Source organism: Petromyzon marinus, chromosome 40 (assembly GCF_048934315.1).
Source record: "Petromyzon marinus isolate PM22_M1 ecotype Great Lakes invasive population chromosome 40, UKy_Petmar_22M1.pri1.0, whole genome shotgun sequence".
In the NCBI taxonomy this organism is placed as follows: Eukaryota; Metazoa; Chordata; class Hyperoartia; order Petromyzontiformes; family Petromyzontidae; genus Petromyzon; species Petromyzon marinus.
Window position 1 is genome coordinate 5878559 of NC_133706.1, and position 19732 is coordinate 5898290.

General features: G+C 44.7%; 1 protein-coding gene across 2 annotated transcripts in view; it reads right to left on the reverse strand.

Moving 5' to 3' along the window:
• Window positions 1-19732, reverse strand: part of LOC116950674 (uncharacterized) — a 49292-nt gene that overhangs the window by 866 nt on the left and 28694 nt on the right. The window contains exons 7-10 of one of the 2 annotated variants that reach the window (XM_076073055.1): window positions 10240-18377; window positions 9298-9365; window positions 8484-8641; window positions 743-7119 (exon numbers count right to left, since the gene is read on the reverse strand). In XM_076073055.1, coding sequence (XP_075929170.1) covers window positions 743-7119; window positions 8484-8641; window positions 9298-9365; window positions 10240-18377 — 14741 coding nt within the window. Of the gene's footprint in view, window positions 1-742; window positions 7120-8373; window positions 8642-9297; window positions 9366-10239; window positions 18378-19732 lie in introns of those variants that run through there. The other variant, XM_076073056.1, reaches the window with a different exon arrangement.

A 19732-nucleotide genomic window follows, 5' to 3' on the forward strand; every position in this document is an offset into this window, starting at 1 on the left:
AATTGGTTCAGGAACGTTTATGCATGAGATTTTCACGTAAAACATGTCGAATAAAAGGTTGCGTCGGACAATGTGAGTGGCATTGCTGTTAAAAGATAGCATACATTATTTTGCTATCTCCGTTTTTCAGATATTTATTTTTACCCAAAGGCCAAGGGTGAGTGGGGCAAAGCTCATTCACTCTTGCTTAATATTCACACCCCTCCACTGAAATGCACTTCTGTTGTACATTAAGCAGTCTGCCTCCTTAAACCTCCTTCTGTTCCTCTCTTGAAGCCTCACCTCTTCTCGACTGCCCATTCTCTTCCCTCGGCACTCCACTCTGTCCCGTCCCGTCCCTCCCCTACCCTTTTGTGATTCCTAAGTACCCTCTATCTCTGCGGCCGTCTGGAATGCTCTTCCTTCCCACATTAGGCATTTATTGGAGCTATGCACTTTTAAACCTATGTTAAAAATTCATTTAATTAGAGCTGCTATTTGTGTTGAGTTTGTTGTCCTTCCCCCACACCTCCGATGAGCACGGTTGGCTACGTACGGTGCAAAAGAAGTTCAACATACATACATACATACCTACTCACTGTCACTCATTCCTCAATTCTTCCACGCCCCTGCCAACTACATTATTCCATTCTGTCACTGTCTCAAGAATCAAGAGCCTTGAAGTGAAGGCTCTCCATAAATATAAACTAGATTAGACTGAGTAATTCCCGAATGACAGTAAGTGACGAGGCTGCAGCCTTACCTCCTGATTCAAATCGCTCGACAGTTGTTGGAACTCGTCCGAGCTCTGATCTTGAAGCGCCGGGACAAACTCCTTGTTGAGAACTTTGAACCTGAGGCTGAACGTCTGCTCGTCGGGAGACTCGGATAAGCGGGGATCGGGGGCCGCCCTGGCGACCATCGTCTCGTTCAGCGTCGCCGGGGCCTCGGAGGCCCGAGACTCGGTGGCTGTGGTCAGGGCGATGGTTGTTAACGTGGCGATGGACGAGAACGTTGCCCTCGGCAGTGAAGCTGAAGACGTGACAGCCTGCGACGGCATTGAGGAAGGCGCACCAGGCGACCCTGATGATGCCAACGATGGCGTTGTTTCTTGAGATTTCGGAGATGTTGATGCAAGAGAATCAGAGGGAGTCGCTTCCTCCGTGCGCGTGAGGTGGCTTGACTGCTCAGACGTAAAAGTGGCTGTTGCGCGTGAAGCGGCAGATGTAGAAGCCATGGATTCCGGTGATGAAGCCGATGCAGGTGGCGATGAGGAATATAGAGCGGATGGTGAGCCACTGGGTACTGAGGAGGACGGTGTTGTTTGCAGCGATTCTGGATGTGTCGAAGTGAATGAAGTTGGTCCCGAAGTCTGGTCAGACGATTCGGATGCCGTGAAGGTTTGAGGTGAAAATATCTCCGTGGAAAGAGAAGCACCTGGTGACACAGACGCTGCATGTGTCGATGACAATCGAGAAACGGGGGATGTAGACACGGGGCTCATAGGTAGTGGAGTTATCCTAAAAGCAGCTGTCAGAGTTGAGACAGAAAACCCAGAAGTGAACGCTTCAGTCTGTTGTGACTCTTGCGATGTGACATCAGTCACAGCTGATAGAGGAGCGCTTGACGCAAATGACAAGTCGGTGAACGGCGGTGATTCTGGAGATGTTTGATCAGATATGTCAGATGTCACGGCTGTTTGAGATGAATATAGCTCTGTAGAAGCAGAATCGCTTGGTGACACAGAAACAGACGATGCCTCAGGTGTTGTTTGCTGTGACACTGCAGATGTGGACATGGGGCTCATAGGTGATGATGTTAGCACAGGCGCGTCAGAAGCAGCCGTCACAGTTGGTACAGGAACACTTGAAGCCATTGTCTCTGTCTCCTGGGACACCGGTGATGTGAGATCAGTCACGGTTGGTACAGGTGAACTAGACAGTGGTGATCCTGTGTACTCTGATTCTGGAGATGTGATATCAGTGATAGATGAAACAGAAGAACTAGTCGGTGCTGATCCTGTGTACTGTGATTCTGGAGATGTGATATCAGTCACAGTTGACACAGAAGAACTAGACAGTGGTGATCCAGTGTACTGTGATTCTGGAGATGTGATATCAGTCGCAGATGATACAGGAGAACTAGACAGTGGTGATCCTGTGTACTGTGATTCTGGAGATGTGATATCAGTCACAGTTGACACAGAAGAAATAGACAGTGTAGATCCTGTGTACTGTGATTCTGGAAATGTGATATCTGTCACAGTTGACACAGAAGAAATAGACAGTGCTGATCCTGTGTACTGTGATTCTGGAGATGTGATATCAGTCGCAGATGACACAGAAGAACTAGACAGTGCTGATCCTGTGTACTGTGATTCTGGAGATGTGATATCAGTGATAGATGATACAGCAGAACTAGAGAGTGCTGATCCTGTGTACTGTGAATCTGTAGATGTGATATCAGTCGCAGATGACATAGGAGAACTAGACAGTGGTGATCCTGTGTACTGTGATTCTGGAGATGTGATATCAGTCACAGTGGACACAGAAGAAATAGACAGTACTGATCCTGTGTACTGTGATTCTGGAGATGTGATATCAGTAACAGATGACACAGAAGAACTAGACAGTGCTGATCCTGTGTACTGTGATTCTGGAGATGTGATATCAGTCGCAGATGACACAGAAGAACTAGACAGTGGTGATCCTGTGTACTGTGATCCTGGAGATGTGATATCAGTGATAGATGATACAGCAGAACTAGACAGTGGTGATCCTGTGTACTGTGATTCTGGAGATGTAATATCAGTCGCAGATGACACAGAAGAACTAGACAGTGCTGATCCTGTGTACTGTGATTCTGGAGATGTGATATCAGTCGCAGATGACACAGAAGAACTAGACAGTGGTGATCCTGTGTACTGTGATTCTGGAGATGTGATATCAGTGATAGATGATAAAGCAGAACTAGACAGTGCTGATCCTGTGTACTGTGATTCTGGAGATGTGATATCAGTCGCAGATGACATAGGAGAACTAGACAGTGCTGATCCTGCGTACTGTGATTCTGCAGATGTGATATCAGTGATAGATGATAAAGCAGACCTAGACAGTGCTGATCCTGTGTACTGTGATTCTGGAGATGTGATATCAGTAACAGATGACACAGAAGAACTAGACAGTGCTGATCCTGTGTACTGTGATTCTGGAGATGTGATATCAGTCACAGATGACACAGAATAACTAAACAGTGGTGATCCTGTGTACTGTGATTCTGGAGATGTGATATCAGTCACAGTAGACACAGAAGAACTAGACAGTGCTGATCCTGTGTACTGTGATTCTGGAGATGTGATATGAGTGATAGATGATAAATCAGAACTAGACAGCGCTGATCCTGTGTACTGTGATTCTGGAGATGTGATATCAGTGATAGATGATAAAGCAGAACTAGACAGTGCTGAGCCTGTGTACTGTGATTCTGGAGATGTGATATCAGTGATAGATGATACAGAAGAACTAGATAGTGGTGATTCTGTGTACTGTGATTCTGGAGATGTGATATCAGTCGCAGATGACACAGAAGAACTAGACAGTGGTGATCCTGTGTACTGTGATTCTGGAGATGTGATATCAGTGATAGATGATACAGAAGAACTAGACAGTGGTGATTCTGTGTACTGTGATTCTGGAGATGTGATATCAGTGATAGATGATAAAGCAGAACTAGACAGTGCTGATCCTGTGTACTGTGATTCTGGAGATGTGATATCAGTCGCAGATGACATAGGAAAACTAGACAGTGCTGATCCTGTGTACTGTGATTCTGGAGATGTGATATCAGTGATAGATGATACAGATGAACTAAACAGTGGTGATCCTGTGTACTGTGATTCTGGAGATGTGATATCAGTGATAGATGATAAAGCAGAACTAGACAGTGATGATCCTGTGTACTGTGATTCTGGAGATGTGATATCAGTCGCAGATGACACAGAAGAACTAGACAGTGGTGATCCTGTGTACTGTGATTCTGGAGATGTGATATCAGTCGCAGATGACACAGAAGAACTAGACAGTGCTGATCCTGTGTACTGTGATTCTGGAGATGTGATATCAGTGATAGATGATACATCAGAACTAGACAGTGCTGATCCTGTGTACTGTGATTCTGGAGATGTGATATCAGTCGCAGATGACACAGAAGAACTAGACAGTGCTGATCCTGTGTACTGTGATTCTGGAGATGTGATATCAGTCACAGATGACACAGAAGAACTGAACAGTGGTGATCCTGTGTACTGTGATTCTGGAGATGTGATATCAGTCACAGTAGACACAGAAGAACTAGACAGTGCTGATCCTGTGTACTGTGATTCTGGAGATGTGATATGAGTGATAGATGATAAAGCAGAACTAGACATCGCTGATCCTGTGTACTGTGATTCTGGAGATGTGATATCAGTGATAGATGATAAAGCAGACCTAGACAGTGCTGATCCTGTGTTCTGTGATTCTGGAGATGTGATATCAGTAACAGATGACACAGAAGAACTAGACAGTGCTGATCCTGTGTACTGTGATTCTGGAGATGTGATATCAGTCACAGATGACACAGAATAACTAAACAGTGGTGATCCTGTGTACTGTGATTCTGGAGATGTGATATCAGTCACAGTAGACACAGAAGAACTAGACAGTGCTGATCCTGTGTACTGTGATTCTGGAGATGTGATATGAGTGATAGATGATAAATCAGAACTAGACAGCGCTGATCCTGTGTACTGTGATTCTGGAGATGTGATATCAGTGATAGATGATAAAGCAGAACTAGACAGTGCTGAGCCTGTGTACTGTGATTCTGGAGATGTGATATCAGTGATAGATGATACAGAAGAACTAGATAGTGGTGATTCTGTGTACTGTGATTCTGGAGATGTGATATCAGTCGCAGATGACACAGAAGAACTAGACAGTGGTGATCCTGTGTACTGTGATTCTGGAGATGTGATATCAGTGATAGATGATACAGAAGAACTAGACAGTGGTGATTCTGTGTACTGTGATTCTGGAGATGTGATATCAGTGATAGATGATAAAGCAGAACTAGACAGTGCTGATCCTGTGTACTGTGATTCTGGAGATGTGATATCAGTCGCAGATGACATAGGAAAACTAGACAGTGCTGATCCTGTGTACTGTGATTCTGGAGATGTGATATCAGTGATAGATGATACAGATGAACTAAACAGTGGTGATCCTGTGTACTGTGATTCTGGAGATGTGATATCAGTGATAGATGATAAAGCAGAACTAGACAGTGATGATCCTGTGTACTGTGATTCTGGAGATGTGATATCAGTCGCAGATGACACAGAAGAACTAGACAGTGGTGATCCTGTGTACTGTGATTCTGGAGATGTGATATCAGTCGCAGATGACACAGAAGAACTAGACAGTGCTGATCCTGTGTACTGTGATTCTGGAGATGTGATATCAGTGATAGATGATACATCAGAACTAGACAGTGCTGATCCTGTGTACTGTGATTCTGGAGATGTGATATCAGTCGCAGATGACACAGAAGAACTAGACAGTGCTGATCCTGTGTACTGTGATTCTGGAGATGTGATATCAGTCACAGATGACACAGAAGAACTGAACAGTGGTGATCCTGTGTACTGTGATTCTGGAGATGTGATATCAGTCACAGTAGACACAGAAGAACTAGACAGTGCTGATCCTGTGTACTGTGATTCTGGAGATGTGATATGAGTGATAGATGATAAAGCAGAACTAGACATCGCTGATCCTGTGTACTGTGATTCTGGAGATGTGATATCAGTGATAGATGATAAAGCAGAACTAGACAGTGCTGAGCCTGTGTACTGTGATTCTGGAGATGTGATATCAGTGATAGATGATACAGAAGAACTAGACAGTGGTGATTCTGTGTACTGTGATTCTGGAGATGTGATATCAGTCGCAGATGACACAGAAGAACTAGACAGTGGTGATCCTGTGTACTGTGATTCTGGAGATGTGATATCAGTGATAGATGATAAAGCAGAACTAGACAGTGCTGATCCTGTGTACTGTGATTCTGGAGATGTGATATCAGTCGCAGATGACATAGGAGAACTAGACAGTGCTGATCCTGTGTACTGTGATTCTGGAGATGTGATATCAGTGATAGATGATACAGATGAACTAAACAGTGGTGATCCTGTGTACTGTGATTCTGGAGATGTGATATCAGTGATAGATGATAAAGCAGAACTAGACAGTGATGATCCTGTGTACTGTGATTCTGGAGATGTGATATCAGTCGCAGATGACACAGAAAAACTAGACAGTGGTGATCCTGTGTACTGTGATTCTGGAGATGTGATATCAGTCGCAGATGACACAGAAGAACTAGACAGTGCTGATCCTGTGTACTGTGATTCTGGAGATGTGATATCAGTGATAGATGATACATCAGAACTAGACAGTGCTGATCCTGTGTACTGTGATTCTGGAGATGTGATATCAGTCGCAGATGACATAGGAGAACTAGACAGTGGTGATCCTGTGTACTGTGATTCTGGAGAAGTGATAGAGGAAACAGATGCCACAATAGGTTGACTTGTTTCAGATGCAGAAGCCACAGAAGATACGGATGATACAGAAGATCCCACAGATGATGATGGGCCACTTGATGTAGATGATGATGATGATGACAGTGTTGTTTGCCATGATTCTGGTGAAGTTGGTTCTGATGTCTGTTCAGATGAGTCAGATGTTTGATCTGAATATAGGTCAGTAGAAGCAGAGTCACTTGGTGACACGGAAACTAATGCTGCCTCAGAGGTCGTTCGTCGTGACGCAAGAGATGTGGAGAAGGGACTCGTCTGACGTGAAAGAGGCGATGTAGATAGCGCGCTGACCGACGACCCTTGCCCTGAGGACACAGTCGGTGGGATCATCGTAGAGGCAGCCGTCACAGCTGTCACAGGTGCACTTGATATTCCTGCTAGCGTTGACGCAACGGCCATTGATACATCGGTTTGGTCAGATTCGGATGTCCTTCCTGGGAGCGTGGCTACGGTCGTGTAAAGAGTGGTGAACGTACAATCTTCAGCATCCTGATGTACGTCTGAAAAGATAGAAAACATGAAGTTAACTAACAAGCAAGGGAATATTTAGCACACGCCACGAGATTTGAAACACATTTCGAGAGCAGCAGTCGAATTAGGAGCTCGCTCGGGAGCTCGGGAGCGCGACCTCCACGTAAATGGTGTGTGACGAGTTGGGGGTGCCATTCATCCAGCAGTGCATAGAGCACGGCTGATGACGATGGCACAATAACTCGGGGTGCGACAAAGAAGGGGGCATTCAGACACTGACTCGTACTGTATTTCAAAGCAGAATCGGAAATAATCACAAGTTTATTTCCCTCCAAGTAAAGCCCCGTTGGACTTAGAGGCTCTTTTTCAAGGGCGACTGGGCAGGCAGACAATTAGTGAGCAGGTTGGTGAGTGGGTGAGTAGGTTAGTGAGCAGGTGGGTGAGTGGGTGAGTAGGTGAGTGAGCTGGTGATTGAATGGGTGAATGATTGGGTGATTGGGTGTGTTAGTGGATGAGTGGGCGTGTTAGTGCCTGAGTGAATGGGTAAGGTGACGGGGCGAGTGAATTAGTGGTTGAGTGTGTGAGTCAGTGGGTGGGTGACTGTGTGGGTGACTGACTGGGTGAGTGACCGAGTGAGTGGGTGAGGGGGGTGAGTAACGCCAATTGAGCTAAGAAGGTCTTTGCAAGGGCGACTCGACCGGCAGACAACATCAGAACGCTGCTGGGCTGTCGTCTTGTTTCAGCTCGAAATGAAACGTTGACTAGCAGCTCCTTCCCCCTAAGCAGCCAAATCAACGCCAATTCGGTTCTGAGACGCAGCAACACCATCTAGCATCTGCACAACGAGCCAATTCGCTCCGTCTCCGCGGACGGGGTTACTGGGGGCACGTTTACTCGATGTAAAGTAGTGAAATATGCAAAGGCCCAATATTCGGAAACAATTGCCAATTACTTGTTGACTATAACTGTATGCATTCCAGATCTCTCAAGAACATGTGGAAGTGATTGTTACAAACTTGACGAGCGTATTCCTGTACAAGTGCTCGAATGAATTATTTTCAGTAACACTCCCGGCTTAATTTCCGCTGGATCTTTTTTTTCTGCAGTAGTGCTGACCCACGTCCAGAATACCCCTCGCCACGGCTCTGGCTACTTGTGACGGGGCCTACTCCAGTCTACGCAGTGACCTGGGGACACATCCACTGAGTGAGACGTGAATCCCTGAGGTGAGGGGAGGAGCAGAGGGATGAGGAATGAGCGGAGAGAAACTTGAGGCAAGGGGATTCGCGAGGAGGCTGAGGCAGAGCCACTCAACCCATCATCCATGTGGGGTCTGTAAAACAAGGCCCGCTTTGTGCGAAGCGCCGGTAACAACACATTGCACGGTACGTACCATCTACCGAAGTGCTGCCACACGCAAGGGCAAATGGTCCTAGGGCATTGCCTCGGGTCGTTCCGCCGACGAACTGCTCGTGAACATCTTCTGCCAATATCTCCTTGTCTTTTGGCTTATTAAACTTCAGAGTTCCGCCGCAGTTCACCGAACCTTTGCTAAGAAATACAAAAACAATATATATATTCACATGTGAGTCACACACTGAAAACGTGCGACATTAGAGAAGTTTTATCAGCTGAATGTTTTATTGTTCTTACTCCGCTAGTTTACACAGGAAAGCTGCATCGAGTCTCAACTCTTTCTCGAAAGAGTCCTGCCAAGTTTTTGTGGATCATCTTTACGAGAAAATAGTTTCCCCCCCCCTCCCTCACTTTCAACTTTAGTTAGAAAGCGTGAATAATAAATAATACACTCGTGTCGATCAACAACCAAAATGGGTTTCTGAACTCCCAAAGTTTTCCAAGCAGCATTTCCTAAAAAGCTGCCGTCTAATGCCCATCAGCAGGGCGTGATCCACTGAACGAATTCCGTCCCCATTCCCGGTGGTTCTAGACAAGAGCCCTCTATGAATCACGAGGGGCCGCTTTAGCAACATGGTATGTGTGATTGTTGAACTTCGTTCGCACCGTACGTAGCCCACCCGTGCGAATTGGAGGTGCGGGGGAAGGACAACAACCTAAACAATGTATATACTGTATGTTGAACTTCTTTTGTACCGTACGTAGCCAAACGTGCTAACCACATTGCACTATGGTTCACAGTAATAATAATAATAACAGCAATAAACAGATTTGACTGCTACTTTTGTCACCTGAACGAATGTATTTTGCTCTGTCGAAAATGCTTCGAAAGGGGCCCGCTCTTGAAAATGGATTTCACCTGTAAAGTCACAGACAGGGAGGAAAACACCACGCGGGTCGAATTCCAGTGCACAACACGGCCGCTTCAGGCACTGGACCGCAATGTACGTGAAACTATAGACACGTAAAGTTTGCTGCGCTTTGGTAAAAAAATTGGTTCAGGAACGTTTATGCATGAGATTTTCACGTAAAACATGTCGAATAAAAGGTTGCGTCGGACAATGTGAGTGGCATTGCTGTTAAAAGATAGCATACATTATTTTGCTATCTCCGTTTTTCAGATATTTATTTTTACCCAAAGGCCAAGGGTGAGTGGGGCAAAGCTCATTCACTCTTGCTTAATATTCACACCCCTCCACTGAAATGCACTTCTGTTGTACATTAAGCAGTCTGCCTCCTTAAACCTCCTTCTGTTCCTCTCTTGAAGCCTCACCTCTTCTCGACTGCCCATTCTCTTCCCTCGGCACTCCACTCTGTCCCATCCCGTCCCTCCCCTACCCTTTTGTGATTCCTAAGTACCCTCTATCTCTGCGGCCGTCTGGAATGCTCTTCCTTCCCACATTAGGCATCTATTGGAGCTATGCACTTTTAAACCTATGTTAAAAATTCATTTAATTAGAGCTGCTATTTGTGTTGAGTTTGTTGTCCTTCCCCCACACCTCCGATGAGCACGGTTGGCTACGTACGGTGCAAAAGAAGTTCAACATACATACATACATACCTACTCACTGTCACTCATTCCTCAATTCTTCCACGCCCCTGCCAACTACATTATTCCATTCTGTCACTGTCTCAAGAATCAAGAGCCTTGAAGTGAAGGCTCTCCATAAATATAAACTAGATTAGACTGAGTAATTCCCGAATGACAGTAAGTGACGAGGCTGCAGCCTTACCTCCTGATTCAAATCGCTCGACAGTTGTTGGAACTCGTCCGAGCTCTGATCTTGAAGCGCCGGGACAAACTCCTTGTTGAGAACTTTGAACCTGAGGCTGAACGTCTGCTCGTCGGGAGACTCGGATAAGCGGGGATCGGGGGCCGCCCTGGCGACCATCGTCTCGTTCAGCGTCGCCGGGGCCTCGGAGGCCCGAGACTCGGTGGCTGTGGTCAGGGCGATGGTTGTTAACGTGGCGATGGACGAGAACGTTGCCCTCGGCAGTGAAGCTGAAGACGTGACAGCCTGCGACGGCATTGAGGAAGGCGCACCAGGCGACCCTGATGATGCCAACGATGGCGTTGTTTCTTGAGATTTCGGAGATGTTGATGCAAGAGAATCAGAGGGAGTCGCTTCCTCCGTGCGCGTGAGGTGGCTTGACTGCTCAGACGTAAAAGTGGCTGTTGCGCGTGAAGCGGCAGATGTAGAAGCCATGGATTCCGGTGATGAAGCCGATGCAGGTGGCGATGAGGAATATAGAGCGGATGGTGAGCCACTGGGTACTGAGGAGGACGGTGTTGTTTGCAGCGATTCTGGATGTGTCGAAGTGAATGAAGTTGGTCCCGAAGTCTGGTCAGACGATTCGGATGCCGTGAAGGTTTGAGGTGAAAATATCTCCGTGGAAAGAGAAGCACCTGGTGACACAGACGCTGCATGTGTCGATGACAATCGAGAAACGGGGGATGTAGACACGGGGCTCATAGGTAGTGGAGTTATCCTAAAAGCAGCTGTCAGAGTTGAGACAGAAAACCCAGAAGTGAACGCTTCAGTCTGTTGTGACTCTTGCGATGTGACATCAGTCACAGCTGATAGAGGAGCGCTTGACGCAAATGACAAGTCGGTGAACGGCGGTGATTCTGGAGATGTTTGATCAGATATGTCAGATGTCACGGCTGTTTGAGATGAATATAGCTCTGTAGAAGCAGAATCGCTTGGTGACACAGAAACAGACGATGCCTCAGGTGTTGTTTGCTGTGACACTGCAGATGTGGACATGGGGCTCATAGGTGATGATGTTAGCACAGGCGCGTCAGAAGCAGCCGTCACAGTTGGTACAGGAACACTTGAAGCCATTGTCTCTGTCTCCTGGGACACCGGTGATGTGAGATCAGTCACGGTTGGTACAGGTGAACTAGACAGTGGTGATCCTGTGTACTCTGATTCTGGAGATGTGATATCAGTGATAGATGAAACAGAAGAACTAGTCGGTGCTGATCCTGTGTACTGTGATTCTGGAGATGTGATATCAGTCACAGTTGACACAGAAGAACTAGACAGTGGTGATCCAGTGTACTGTGATTCTGGAGATGTGATATCAGTCGCAGATGATACAGGAGAACTAGACAGTGGTGATCCTGTGTACTGTGATTCTGGAGATGTGATATCAGTCACAGTTGACACAGAAGAAATAGACAGTGTAGATCCTGTGTACTGTGATTCTGGAAATGTGATATCTGTCACAGTTGACACAGAAGAAATAGACAGTGCTGATCCTGTGTACTGTGATTCTGGAGATGTGATATCAGTGATAGATGATAAAGCAGAACTAGACAGTGCTGATCCTGTGTACTGTGATTCTGGAGATGTGAAATCAGTCGCAGATGACACAGAAGAACTAGAAAGTGGTGATCCAGTGTACTGTGATTCTGGAGATGTGATATGAGTGATAGTTGATAAAGCAGAACTAGACAGTGCTGATCCTGTGTACTGTGATTCTGGAGATGTGATTTCAGTCGCAGATGACATGGGAGAACTAGACAGGGATGATCCTGTGTACTGTGATTCTGGAGATATGATATCAGTGATAGATGATAAAGCAGAACTAGACAGTGGTGATTCTGTGTACTGTGATTCTGGAGATGTGAAATCAGTGGTAGATGATACAGAAGAACTAGACAGTGGTGATTCTGTGTACTGTGATTCTGGAGATGTGATATCAGTGATAGATGATAAAGCAGAACTAGACAGTGCTGATCCTGTGTACTGTGATTCTGGAGATGTGATATCAGTCACAGTTGGCACAGAAGAACTAGACAGTGGTGATCCTGTGGATTGTGATTCTGGAGATGTGATATCAGTGATAGATGATAAAGCAGATCTAGACAGTGCTGATCCTGTGTACTGTGATTCTGGAGATGTGATATCAGTCGCAGATGACACGGGAGAACTAGACAGGGATGATCCTGTGTACTGTGATTCTGGAGATATGATATCAGTGATAGATGATAAAGCAGAACTGGACAGTGCTGATCCTGTGTACTGTGATTCTGGAGATGTGATATCAGTCGCAGATGACACAGAAGAACTAGACAGTGGTGATTCTGTGTACTGTGATTCTGGAGATGTGATATCAGTGATAGATGATAAAGCAGAACTAGACAGTGCTGATCCTGTGTACTGTGATTCTGGAGATGTGATATCAGTTGCAGATGACACAGAAGAACTATACAGTGGTGATTCTGTGTACTGTGATTCTGGAGATGTGATATCAGTGATAGATGATAAAGCAGAACTAGACAGTGCTGATCCTGTGTACTGTGATTCTGCAGATGTGATATCAGTTGCAGATGACACAGAAGAACTAGACAGTGGTGATTCTGTGTACTGTGATTCTGGAGATGTGATATCAGTGATAGATGATAAAGCAGAACTAGACAGTGCTGATCCTGTGTACTGTGATTCTGGAGATGTGATATCAGTCGCAGATGACACAGGAGAACTAGACAGTGGTGATCCTGTGTACTGTGATTCTGGAGATGTGATATCAGTCGCAGATGATACAGGAGAACTAGACAGTGCTGATCCTGTGGATTGTGATTCTGGAGATGTGATATCAGTCACAGTTGACACAGAAGAACTAGACAGTGGTGATCCTGTGTACTGTGATTCCGGAGATGTGATATCAGTCATAGTTGACACAGAAGAACTAGTCAGTGCTGATCCAGTGTACTCTGATTCTGGAGATGTGATATCAGTGATAGATGATAAAGCAGAACTAGACAGTGATGATTCTGTGTACTGTGATTCTGGAGATGTGATATCAGTGATAGATAGTAAAGCAGAACTAGACAGTGGTGATTCTGTGTACTGTGATTCTGGAGATGTGATATCAGTCACAGCTGACACAGAAGAACTAGACAGTGGTGATCCTGTGTACTGTGATTCTGGAGATGTGATATCAGTGATAGATGATAAAGCAGAACTAGACAGTGCTGATCCTGTGTACTGTGATTCTGGAGATGTGATATCAGTCACAGTTGGCACAGAAGAACTAGACAGTGCTGATCCTGTGTACTGTGATTCTGGAGATGTGATATCAGTGATATATGATACAGAAGAACTAGACAGTGGTGATCCTGTGTACTGTGATTCTGGAGATGTGATATCAGTCGCAGATGACATAGGAGAACTAGACAGTGCTGATCCTGTGTACTGTGATTCTGGAGATGTGATATCAGTTGCAGATGACACAGAAGAACTAGACAGTGGTGATTCTGTGTACTGTGATTCTGGAGATGTGATATCAGTGATAGATGATAAAGCAGAACTAGACAGTGCTGATCCTGTGTACTGTAATTCTGTAGATGTGATATCAGTCGCAGATGACACAGGAGAACTAGACAGTGGTGATCCTGTGTACTGTGATTCTGGAGATGTGATATCAGTCGCGGATGATACAGGAGAACTAGACAGTGCTGATCCTGTGGATTGTGATTCTGGAGATGTGATATCAGTCACAGTTGACACAGAAGAACTAGTCAGTGCTGATCCAGTGTACTCTGATTCTGGAGATGTAATATCAGTGATAGATGATAAAGCAGAACTAGACAGTGATGATTTTGTGTACTGTGATTCTGGAGATGCGATATCAGTCACAGCTGACACAGAAGAACTAGACAGTGGTGATCCTGTGTACTGTGATTCTGGAGATGTGATATCAGTGATAGATAGTAAAGCAGAACTAGACAGTGGTGATTTTGTGTACTGTGATTCTGGAGATGTGATATCAGTGGTAGATGATACAGAAGAACTAGACAGTGGTGATTCTGTGTACTGTGATTCTGGAGATGTGATATCAGTGATAGATGATAAAGCAGAACTAGACAGTGCTGATCCTGTGTACTGTGATTCTGGAGATGTGATATCAGTCGCAGATGACACAGAAGAACTAGACAGTGGTGATCCTGTGTCCTGTGATTCTGGAGATGTAATATCAGTCGCAGATGATACAGGAGAACTAGACAGTGCTGATCCTGTGTACTGTGATTCTGGAGATGTGATATCAGTCGCAGATGATACAGGAGAACTAGACAGTGGTGATCCTGTGTACTCTGATTCTGGAGATGTGATATCAGTGATAGATGATAAAGCAAAACTAGACAGTGCTGATCCTGTGTACTGTGATTCTGGAGATGTGGTATCAGTCGCAGATGACACAGAAGAACTAGACAGTGGTGATTCTGTGTACTGTGATTCTGGAGATGTGATAACAGTGATAGATGATAAAGCAGAACTAGACAGTGGTGATTCTGTGTACTGTGATTCTGGAGATGTGATATCAGTGATAGATGATACAGAAGAACTAGACAGTGTTGATCCTGTGTACTGTGATTCTGGATATGTGATATCAGTGATAGATGATAAAGCAAAACTAGACAGTGCTGATCCTGTGTACTGTGATTCTGGAGATGTGATATCAGTCGCAGATGACACAGAAGAACTAGACAGTGGTGATTCTGTGTACTGTGATTCTGGAGATGTGATATCAGTCACAGTTAACACAGAAGAACTAGACAGTGCTGATCCTGTGTACTGTGATTCTGGAGATGTGATATCAGTCGCAGATGACACAGAAGAACTAGACAGTGGTGATCCTGTGTCCTGTGATTCTGGAGATGTAATATCAGTCGCAGATGATACAGGAGAACTAGACAGTGGTGATCCTGTGTGCTCTGATTCTGGAGATGTGATATCAGTGATAGATGATAAAGCAAAACTAGACAGTGCTGATCCTGTGTGCCGTGATTCTGGAGATGTGATATCAGTCGCAGCTGACACAGAAGAACTAGACAGTGGTGATTCTGTGTACTGTGATTCTGGAGATGTGATATCAGTGATAGATGATAAAGCAGAACTAGACAGTGGTGATTCTGTGTACTGTGATTCTGGAGATGTGATATCAGTGATAGATGATACAGAAGAACTAGACAGTGTTGATCCTGTGTACTGTGATTCTGGAGATGTGATATCAGTGATAGATGATAAAGCAGAACTAGACAGTGCTGATCCTGTCGACTGTGATTCTGGAGATGTGATATCAGTCACAGTTGACACAGAAGAAATAGACAGTGCTGATCCTGTGTACTGTGATTCTGGAGATGTGATATCTGTCGCAGATGACACAGAAAAACTAGACAGTGGTGATTCTGTGTATTGTGATTCTGGAGATGTGATATCAGTGATAGATGATAAAGCAGAACTAGACAGTGGTGATTCTGTGTACTGTGATTCTGGAGATGTGATATCAGTGATAGATGATACAGAAGAACTAGACAGTGGTGATCCTGTGTCCTGTGATTCTGGAGATGCGATATCAGTCGCAGATGATACAGGAGAACTAGACAGTGCTGATCCTGTGTACTGTAATTCTGGAGATGTGATATCAGTGAGAGATGATACAGGAGAACTAGACATTGGTGGTCCTGTGTACTGTGATTCTGGAGATGTGATATCAATGATATATGATAAAGCAGAACTAGACAGTGCTGATCCTGTGTACTGTGATTCTGGAGATGTGATATCAGTCGCAGATGACACAGAAGAAGTAGACAGTGGTGATCCTGTGTGCAGTGATTCTGGAGATGTGATATCAGTGATATATGATAAAGCAGAACTAGGCAGTGCTGATCCTGTGTACTGTGATTCTGGAGATGTGATATCAGTGATAGATGATACAGAAGAACTAGACAGTGGTGATCCTGTGTACTGTGATTCTCGAGATGTGATATCAGTCGCAAATGATACAGGAGAACTAGACAGTGGTGATCCTGTGTACTGTGATTCTGGAGATGTGATATCAGTGATAGATGATAAAGCAGAACTAGACAGTGTTGATCCTGTGTAATGTGATTCAGGAGATGTGATATCAGTCGCAGTTGACACAGAAGACCTAGACAGCAGTGACCCTGTGTACTGTGATTCTGGAGATGTGATATCAGTGATATATGATAAAGCAGAACTAGACAGTGCTGATCCTGTGTACTGTGCTTCTGGAGATGTGATATCAGTGGTAGATGACACAGAAGAATTAGACAATGGTGATCCTGTGTACAGTGATTCTGGAGATGTGATCTCACTCGCAGATGATACAAGAGAACTAGACAGTGGTGATTCTGTGTACTGTGATTCTGGAGATGTGACATCAGTCGCAGATGATACAGGAGAACTAGACAGTGCTGATCCTGTGTACTGTGATTCTGGAGATGTGATATCAGTCGCAGATGACACAGAAGAACTAGACAGTGGTGACCCTGTGTACTGTGATTCTGGAGATGTGATATCAGTGATAGATGATAAAGCAGAACTAGACAGTGCTGATCCTGTGTACTGTGATTCTGGAGATGTGATATCAGTCGCAGATGACACAGAAGAACTAGACAGTGGTGATTCTGTGTACTGTGATTCTGGAGATGTGATATCAGTGATAGATGATAAAGCAGAACTAGACAGTGCTGATCCTGTGTACTGTGATTCTGGAGATGTGATATCAGTCGCAGATGACACAGAAGAACTAGACAGTGGAGACCCAGTGTACTGTGATTCTGGAGATGTGATATCAGTGATAGATGATAAAGCAGAACTAGACAGTGCTGATCCTGTGTACTGTGATTCTGGAGATGTGATATCAGTCGCAGATGACACAGAAGACCTAGACAGTGGTGACCCAGTGTACTGTGATTCTGGAGATGTGATATCAGTGATAGATGATAAAGCAGAACTAGACAGTGGTGATCCTGTGTGCTGTGATTCTGGAGATGTAATATCAGTCGCAGATGACACAGAATAACTAGACAATGCTGATCCTGTGTGCTGTGATTCTGGAGATGTGATATCAGTCGCAGATGACACAGAAGAACTAGACAGTGATGATCCTGTGTACTGTGAATCTGGAGATGTGATATCAGTCACAGTTGACACAGAAGAACTAGACAGTGCTGATCCTGTGTACTGTGATTCTGGAGATGTGATATCAGTCGCAGATGACACAGAATAACTAGACAGTGGTGATCCTGTGTACTTTGATTCTGGAGATGTGACATCAGTCGCAGATGATACAGGAGAACTAGACAGTGCTGATCCTGTGTACTGTGATTCTGGAGATGTGATATCAGTGATAGATGATAAAGCAGAACTAGACAGTGCTGATCCTGTGTACTGTGATTCTGGAGATGTGATATCAGTGGTAGATGATACAGAAGAACTAGACAGTGCTGATCCTGTGTACTGTGATTCTGGAGATGTGATATCAGTCGCAGTTGACACAGAAGAACTAGACAGTGCTGATCCTGTGTACTGTGATTCTGGAGATGTGATATCAGTGATAGATGATAAAGGAGAACTAGACAGTGCTGATCCTGTGTACTGTGATTCTGGAGATGTGATTTCAGTGCCAGATGATACAGGGGCTCCGTCAGATGCTGCAACTGATGTTGATAAGGTATGACTGGAGGTTTCGGCAAATGTCGCCCAATTTATCACCCCTGTTGAGGGCAAGTGATCTTCAGACACTGGTGGCACTGATGCTTCAGGGGTTGAGGCTAATGCAGAAGATGTAGGAGATGTTTCAGTTGATGTCTGAGCAGGCGAAGCAGCCGTTTGAATGGAACCTGGTGATGTCGGAACGTTTGTTGTCGTTGTTGTTGTTGGCGAAGTTTCTGCTTTGGGAGAGGAGGGCATTTGCTGCGGTGCAGTTGGTGTCGACACCGTGGCGGAAGTTTCCAGAAGGACTTTGGAAGCGTCCGACCTCCCACTTGTAACGTCATTATTTCCAATCGCGTCCGCAGATGAGGGATTTGGCGTTGTACAGTTTGATGTGTTACCTGTCATGAGAACACAGCAGAAAATAATTGGTAACGTAAATTTGGTTTAGAAATAGAAAAAAAAAATCCCCGAACTGCCCTGAAGTCGACTATAGAGCTAATATGTTTATTGTATATTTATATATTATTTGCACAAACACGGTCCAAACTTTCCAACTTTCAGTCTACACAAGAATAAGCGATCCCTACCGGCAAAACACTTATTAGAACCTTTTCTGAAAAAGTAATGGGAGACAGTGAGGGTTTACTGGGTGAAACAAGCCCATTGCATTGCCATTTTATATTACAATTGTTCTACGAGTTTAATTTGACAAGTCTAACATCGCCCCCGTGTTAGAGACGTGTTAGAGGACCACTTCTGGAATATTACATCACAGAACAACTTCTGAGGTTATTGTTAACTGTGGTGCCACGGTGGCGAGATGTTGACTACATAGCCTCGTATACAAGAGGTCGTGGGTTCGATCCTGACCCTGACGCCTGTATATTTGGAGCTTGCATGTTCTCCCCGTGGTCGCGTGGAATTTTTCTCCGAGTCCTCCGGGTTTTCCCTCCACATTTAAAAACATGCCTGGAGTATTTGGTTGCTATAAATTTCCATGCGATAAGCCGCTTCATTGAGATATAATTTGTAGCCAGGTCGCTTCTGAGAAAGAGTTACTTAGCTCAGTGGACCTTACCTGGTAAAATAAAAAACAAAGTTTAAAAAATAGTTCATAGTTTCACTGGTTTATAGTTTAATTGTCTCTTATCCACACAAGGCAATGCTGCACATTCTCAACGGCGTTCGCCACACGGTCGTGAATAAAATATTTTTTTCTCCTTCTCAGAAGTGGAATTTATACGAATCAAGTGACATCCACAATGCAGGTGTTTTGGGTTAGATCGTTTAAATATATAAATGTGGCATCATTAAACCCGCCACCACCCGACACAGTCAATTAGTAAAGTTTGTCACGTAAACAGAACTTGGCCAATTCATTACTATTACAGCACACCGGTGTGTTGGAGAGCCAAGCCACAACATTACAATCTGAGTACGACGTTTCGCTAGTAATTACAACTAGCTTCATTAGTTGACAGCCAGATTTGTGGAGAAATCCTCCTGTTTCATTCCTTAAATAGAGGGAACGAAACAGGAGGATTTATCCAAATGACAAACCTTACTTATTGGCTGTGTCGGGTGGTGGCGGGTTTAACAACACATTTATATATTTACGCGCTCTAACCCAAAAAAACCTGCATTATTGATGATATTGTTCGCGAAAGCCTGCGTGGTAAAGATGACTTAATTATGTCGGTGCAGTCATTACTAACTCATGACATTTGAGAACCCAGTTTAATCACGGGCATCT